At 34.3% G+C, this 7,867-nt stretch overlaps 1 protein-coding gene across 1 annotated transcript; it reads left to right on the top strand.

The window, feature by feature from the left end:
• The first annotated feature begins 7,605 nt into the window (after window positions 1-7,605).
• On the top strand, window positions 7,606-7,863 carry LOC122910001 (keratin-associated protein 6-3-like). Its single transcript, XM_044254778.1, has one exon. It carries the CDS (start codon window positions 7,606-7,608, stop codon window positions 7,861-7,863), a length of 258 nt encoding a protein of 85 aa, XP_044110713.1.
• The last annotated feature ends 4 nt before the right edge of the window (window positions 7,864-7,867 follow it).

The following is a 7,867-nucleotide window of genomic DNA, read 5'->3' as shown; positions in this document are numbered from 1 at the left end:
TCCATGAAAGAATTGATAAGCTGGACTACATTAATATTAAAATTAATTTAAAAAATTTTTGTTCTATGAAAGACAATGTCAAGAGAATGAAAGGACAAGATACAAACTTGGAAAACATATGTAAACAACATAACTGATAAAGAACAATTCAAAATATACAAAGAATTCTTATAACTCAGTGATAAAAACAATAACCCAACTAAAGATGAGCCAAAGATATTATCAAAAACCTCACTTAAGATGACATATAAATGATAAATTGGCATAGGAAAGATGCTTCACACCGTATGTCCTCAGGGAAATACAAATCAAATAACAATGTGTCACCACTACACACCTATTAGAATGGCCAAAATCTGGAACACTGACAACACCAATGGCTGACAAGGATGTAAGGCAATACAAACACTCATTCATGGCTGGTAGAAATACAAAATGGTACAGCCAGTTGGGGAAGACATTTTGGTGGTTTCTTACAAAGCTAAACATACTCTTACATGATTTAATGTATCCATTTATGTACACACAAAAGGCTGCACAGGGATTTTTGCAGCAGCTTTATTCATAACTGTCAAAACTTAGAAACAAACAAGATGTTTTTTAGTAAAAGAATGGGAAAATAAACTGTGGTGCACCTAGACAGTGCAATATTATTCCATGATAAAATGAAATGAGCTACCACGCCACTAGAAGACATGGAGGAACCTTAAACAGACATAGCTAAGTGAAAGAAAGCAGTCTGAAAAAGTCACATTCTGTATGATCCCAAATATATGACGTTCTGAAAAAGGCAAAACTGAACACAGAAAAAAATATCAGTGGCTGCCAGGAGTTAGTGGTAGCCAAGGGATGGAGGAGGATTGAATAAGCAAAGCACAGAGGAGTTTATAATACTATAAGAAGGCTATGTGTCATTATACATCTGTCTAAACCCATAGAGTAGACAATAGCAAGAATGCACCCTAATGTGACCCCAATGTAAACTATGGGCTTTGGATGATTATGGTATGTCCATGTAGCTTCCTTAATTGTAACAAATGGTAGAGACTATTGGTAATGGGGGAGGCAATATATGTCAGGGGACAGAGTATATGGTAAATCTTTATTCACTCCTTTTAAATTTCTATGTGAACTTAAAACTTCTCCAAAAAATTAAGTCTTAAAAAATCAAATATTTCCATGAAAAGATCAGTGAGTTGAGATAGAACAACAGCAATTACTAAAACCTAAATACAAAGGAAAAAAAAAAACTTAAAAAAGAAGATGAACAAATGCTTTGTTATCTGTGGTACAGTACTGAGTGATCTGATATACATATACACACACATGTAGAAATGCACACAGTCTGGATATTTCTATATCCAGAGAGGGCTCAGAAAAAGCATTTGAATAATGAATGGATAAAATAATTCTAAAATTGGGGCACCTGGGTGGCTCAGTGGGTTAAGCCTCTACCTTCAGCTCAGGTCATGATCTCAGGGTTCTGGGATCAAGCCCCGCATTGGGCTCTCTGCTCAGCAGGAAGCCTGCTTCCTTCCTCTCTCTCTGCCTACCTCTCTGCCTACTTGTGATCTCTCTCTCTCTGTCAAATAAATAAATTAAATATTTTTTAAAAAAAGAAATATTTCTAAAATTAATTTTTAAGAAAATACAATTTAAACCAAGACTGAAGAACTCAACAAGCACCATGTAATAAGAACAAAAAGAAAATGAAGACAGGTATTATCATAATCAATATTTTGATAAACTAAAATATTTTTCATTTTTTTAATGATGATTAACCTTAAAGTAAACATATTAACATGATCAGTGAGTTTATGGCATATATAAAATTAAAATTTATAATAAAAGTTGGGAGGAAGGAAGTAAACTGCTATAAGGTCAGTATATATGCATAAAATGGTATAATATAACTTTAGCACAGGGCACCTGGGTGACTCAGTTAAGCACCTGCATTTGGCTCAGTTCATGAACCCAGGGTCCTGGGATCCATTCCAGCACTGGGCTCCCTGCTTAGCAAAGAGTCTGTTTCTCCCTCTTCCCCTCCACCTGCTACTTGTACTCATCCTCTCCCTCTCTCGCTCTCTCTTTCTCTCGCTCTCCTCCTCACACACAAAAACAAATAAATAAAATCTTTTAAAAAATATATTACTTCCGGTACAGTGTGGCAAATTAAGATACATACTGCAATCCTTAGAACAGCCATTAAAATCATAAATATATCAAGTAAATCTATGAAGGAATAAAATGGACACTTAAAAAGTGCAAAAGAAGGCAAGAAAATAAGGTAAGAACAGGAAATAACAGCTGTCACAAGCAGAAAACAAATAACAAGATATAGACTCTTGTACAACTGTGATAGCAATTACATTAATTGAAATGGTCTAAACACTGTCATTAAAAATAAGACCCACATCTATGCTTTAAAAGAAACCTACAACAAATACACAAATGCAGAGGAGTTAAAAATAAAAGAATAAATAAATATATACTATGCACACAAATTATTAATATATAATAAACACTAGTTGAAGAAAGGTAGAATGGCGATATTAATATCAAAGTAAGCCTCATAACAAGAAATAATATGAAAACTAAATTCTTAAATTAAACATAAAATCTCTAAAAAGCCTGCCAATAGCATTAAGAATGGGATGAAAGAAAAATGTATGCTGCTCTCAGTTGAATTTATGTGAAGTGGTATAATATTATTTGAAAAAAACTGATAAACTAAGATTGTAATATTTGTAGCAACCAATAAATAACATTATATCTAATAAGCCAAAAGAGAAAATAAAATGGAATTTTAAAAAATAAAATAAACCAATAAAAAAATAAAGAACGGGTTAGGAAATAGAAATAGGAAACAAATAGGAAATAGAAAACAAATAATAAGATGATATAGAGTTAAATAAAACTGTGTCCAAAGGACATTGAACATGAAAGTCAAAATATATTAATTAGAAATAAGAATATTTATTTATTGTGGCTTATCCATAATAAATCTACATTAAAGGTAAAGACACAGAAAGACTAAATAATAATAATGCTGGAGTGGATATATCATTATCAATCAAGCAAACCTCAGATTATGGCATAATACTAAAGCTGAAGAGTAATATTTCATAATGATAGAAAGATCAATTCCTTAATAACAGTTCTAAATGTGTCTGCATTTAATGACAGAGTTTCAAAATGAGGTGAAGCATAAACTAAAAAATGCCAAAAGGAAAAATGGAAAAATCCATAATTTTAACTAGAGATTTCATAACAATTATCTTGACAGCTGATAGAACTAAATAGACAGAAAATCACTGTATTTATGGAAACAGGAACAGATCAACCCAACTGACTTAACTGGCACAGACAGGGTATTATACCAAATAGTGGTACAATGTACATAGTTTCTACATGATTCTGGGATCTTCCAAGATCTATCATAAGCTGGTCTATAAAATAAGATCTGATAAATTAAATTCAATAAATTAAAAGGAATAAATTCTATTGACATTAAATGAAACATCAGGAACACAGAAATCTCTGGAAAACCTCCAAAACAACACAATCTAAATCTCATGGATCAAATATGAAACACAATGGAAATTAAAATAAAATTTTGAAAGAATTAAAATGACAATAAAAAAGATACTATAAATTGCGGGAATATATGTCAGCAGCAACTAAAGAGTAATTGATGGCTTTAAATGCCTATGTTAGAAGAGAAGAAAGTTTTAAAATCAACAATTAAGCTTTTACATTAAAAGCTAGAAAAAAGGAACAAACTATCCAACTATGTAGAAGACAATAAAACAGATAAAATCAGAAATCAATGAAATAGAGAAAAAGAATATGAGCAGTGAAACTAACATGTGCTGTTTCCAAAAGTCTTAATCTAAATTGACAATTTAAAAGGACTAAAAATTTACATCATCAATAACTGGAATAAAAGAGATGACATCACCACAGATCTGACAGACATGATCAACATATACAGGGATGGGTGAATAATTTTGTAACCATAAATTTAATAACTTAGATGAAATAGAAAAATTTCTTGAAAGACTCACATCAAAAATAGTACAAAACAAATATAATGTCTGAATAGCCTTATGTCTTTAAAATATACATGTATTTTTGAGTGTTCACACACACACACACACACACATACACACACTCCAAATATTCAGGACAAGATGACTTAAATGATATATTATAATCAAACACTGAATTTAGAAATATCTATTTCATACTGAAGGAAGGAGAACATTTTTCCATGAGAAATCCTGAGACCAATATTACCAGAGATGTAAGAAATATTGGTGTAATAAATCTTTGTCAAATTAAACTACGAAAGCAAAATTTGTTTACCATTTGACAATATATTTCACCGTACAAACAGAGTAAACAAGGCAAAAGATACCAACAATCATCCCAACAGATGCAGAGAACACATTTAAAGAAACTAATTCAAACTAATTCAGGGTTCCTAAGTGGCTCAGTCAGTTAAGTGTCTGCCTTTGGCTCATGACCTGAGCATCTGTCTTCATCTCAGGTCATGATCCTGGGGTCCTGGGATCAAGCCTGAGAGCAGCTGGGCTCTCTATTCAGTAAGGAAACTACTTCTCTCTCTTCCTCCACCCTTCCCCCTGTTCATACTCTCTCACTTGCTCTCTCTCTGTCAAATAAATAAATTAAATCTTTAAAAAAATTAATCCATACTCATGTTCCCCAGAGATAATCACTATTCTTCTTTCTATCACCAATAATTAGTTTTGCCTCTTCTTTAACTTCCTATAATTTGATACAAATAATATAGGTCTGTATATTTGGTATCATCATCCTAGATACAAAATATTTTTTCACTAACTTAAAGTCCCTGTGTTCCAAGCTGTCAGAATAAATATCTTGACACCCATTTGCCCAATAAGTTAATAATTAAGAAATATTACATAAGGGGCGCCTGGGTGGCTCAGTGGGTTAAGCCGCTGCCTTTGGCTCAGGTCATGATCTCAGGGTCCTGGGATCGAGTCCCGCATCGGGCTCTCTGCTCAGCAGGAAGCCTGCTTCCCTCTCTCTCTCTCTATCTCTCTCTACCAGCCTCTCCATCTACTTGTGATTTCTCTCTGTCAAATAAATAAATAAAATCTTTAAAAAAAAAAGAAATATTACATAAAACTACACTGGTTTTTATCACATTCTAGATCACCAACTTGTATCAGGAACCAGATAAGTGGGCAGGAATAAATACATATGATGTTCAGTTCTGCACAATTTAAACAAAAAATCCTTCAAACTTACCTTTCTGAAAATTTGACATAGCTAAAATAGAAATTAAAATGATTAACCTATAAATGTGCTGATCCCTTAGATGAGATCATTTATGCAAATACCAAGCAGAGGCTCAACATACATTTTAGTAAGAAGAAATCATTTTCTTTTGGTCTTCATATTTCCTCAAAGGAATGATCACCAACTTTACCCAGTCACTGGTTGGGAAAGTAAAGTTAGAACTTCATAATAGACGGACTTTCTCACTTTGTGGAAGAAGGATAGAAACCAACACAAGACGAAGAAGTTCTTGCCTCTGTTTGCTTTTAGAAAGCCCAAGTTAGGGCCCAGGGAAGAGAAGACCAGTAGGTCATGTTGATCTACTAAGCATAATCTCTACATAGACACTTTATCATTGATAGACCTGCTACATTCAAGAGTAGTAAATGAAAAAAATAGTAACTATTGTTTCTTTATGTCTTATTGCCACTTCTTTATATTATTGGTGACTAATTAAAGCTATCAATAAATAAAGGAAATAAAAGTAAGAATTCATCACCAGGAGTGCCACTTAAAGCCAGTTAAACTACCAAGATTGAGACCATATTATTCAACATACACTTGGACCACACATGTGTTGTGTATGATGTTATTCTATGCTAGCTGCCACCTTCTGGTAGCAGGAACTCTGCCAGGAGATGACCAGCGTCTGACACACTCAGAAGACTCACTGAGAGACACCTCACAATGAGGTGATGTTTGCTGTGGGAATATCAGATTATCAGGCATATCAAGTAGCTACATATACAGTCTTATCTGTGAATGAAAATAAGAAGTATAGACACATGAGGCAGGGGTAGAATTATATCTGTACAGAGGCACATGTTTAAATGTAGACTCCCGGTACAGAAGAAACTGCAGTAGAAAATACAATATTTGATGGTGGTGCTACTATTTTTACCCAATGACCTGGATCAAACACTGAATTTTTCTCAAATGAAACTTACATTAGATTAATGCAGAGCAGAGCATAATAGCTCTTGGAGTTGCACATGGAAATACTTTTACACAGACACTCATTGGAAAAATCATCAGCCATGATTTACCTGCTTTGCCACATCAGTTCAATTACTACAAGGGCAAAAGTATCTCTCTCTGTTTCTCTCTCTCTTTCCCCTCTCTCTCCCCCTTCCACAACATATGTACACATACACTCACAAGAAGGTGCAAATGATGGAGAGAATTTATGGTAAGCACTACATATTGTGAATGTGATTAGCTTTATTGAAAAACAAAACTAGAAATTTTCCCACACAAAATTTTTAATATTATATGTAAACAATTGAGAGTAACAAAATATCAAAGAATAGTTCCCCCCAGTTGATAGGAAATTCCACCAATCAGTGCAATTATGACCCCTTGTAGTTAAAGATTGGATTTGGTCCAATTTGGGCAGACAATAACCATATGGTATAACATTTCCAGAGTGAAAATTCTATTTTATGTAGAGTAAAAATTATACTGATATAACCAAAACCTGTCTGCTAATAATGTTTCTACCAAGAAAGACATTAAGTAACATTTTCTCATAATAATTGTTTATATACTTTGCTTACAAAAATATACTCACAAAGACACATACTTAGGAAACATTTTGAATGAATAAAAAAATTATTTCATTTATAAGTTTGATTGTATTAAAATCTAATTCCCTTATTTGAATTTCCTGCCAAGGCAGATGAAATCAGTAACATAAAGATTTTGTGTCCTCACCCCTCTGATGGTTAGAACAGAGCTGAATGAGATACAGAGGGTCTCCCAAATTACCTTTATACTGTATTTTAATCTTTATTCTATATTTTAATCTCATCACTGTTACACAAGGCACACAATATTATTTGACTGTGGGCTGGAACTAGAGTTAAAACTATACTATGGAGGGCAGTATAATTTTGGGAGGTCAAAGAGAAAAAAGAATTATGATCAAAAGCAAGTCAGTTGAAACCATTGAAAATGTCCCCTGCATTATATGGTATCTCGTTATAGAATATTAAAGTGAAGATTTGTTATGAAAGATAGCTTTGTGTGACTCCACCATCTTATTAAAGGTCTTCAGTTGGTTGAAGCAAGCCTCCTTAATGCCTTCAGGCATTAGGCTCTGGCCTTAAAACAACACGCTAATTAGATGAGTCATAAAAATAGCCACTAACATGAGCACATGTGGTGGGGCCCCCTCATTCTGAGGCATATAAAAAGCCCTCTGCAAGGAGAAATCCACAGTGAAGTAACACTTCTTCTCTCTTTCTCTACCCAAGCACAACCTCAACAACCAACACCATGTGTGGCAGCTACTATGGAGGCTGTGGCTACGGACGCTGTGGCTATGGAGGCTGTGGCTACGGAGGCTGTGGCTACGGAGGCTGTGGCTACGGAGGCTATGGCTATGGAGGCCTGGGCTGTGGCTATGGCTCCAGCTATGGCTGTGGCTTCCGCACCCTGGGCTGTGGCTCTGGCTGTGGCTTCGGATATCGCTCCAACTCTCTCTGTGGCTATGGATGTGGCTCTGGCTACGGCTCTGGCTTTGGCTGCTACTAATTGA

The sequence above is a fragment of the Neovison vison genome, chromosome 6 (genome assembly GCF_020171115.1).
Source record: "Neovison vison isolate M4711 chromosome 6, ASM_NN_V1, whole genome shotgun sequence".
NCBI lineage: Eukaryota > Metazoa > Chordata > Mammalia > Carnivora > Mustelidae > Neogale > Neogale vison.
This window is presented reverse-complemented; position numbering and strand designations above follow the sequence as displayed.

What these genes read in the sequence shown, in the direction of transcription:
- LOC122910001 (XM_044254778.1), top strand. Translation starts at nt 7,606, where the DNA reads ATGTGTGGCAGCTACTATGGAGGCTGTGGCTACGGACGCTGTGGCTAT.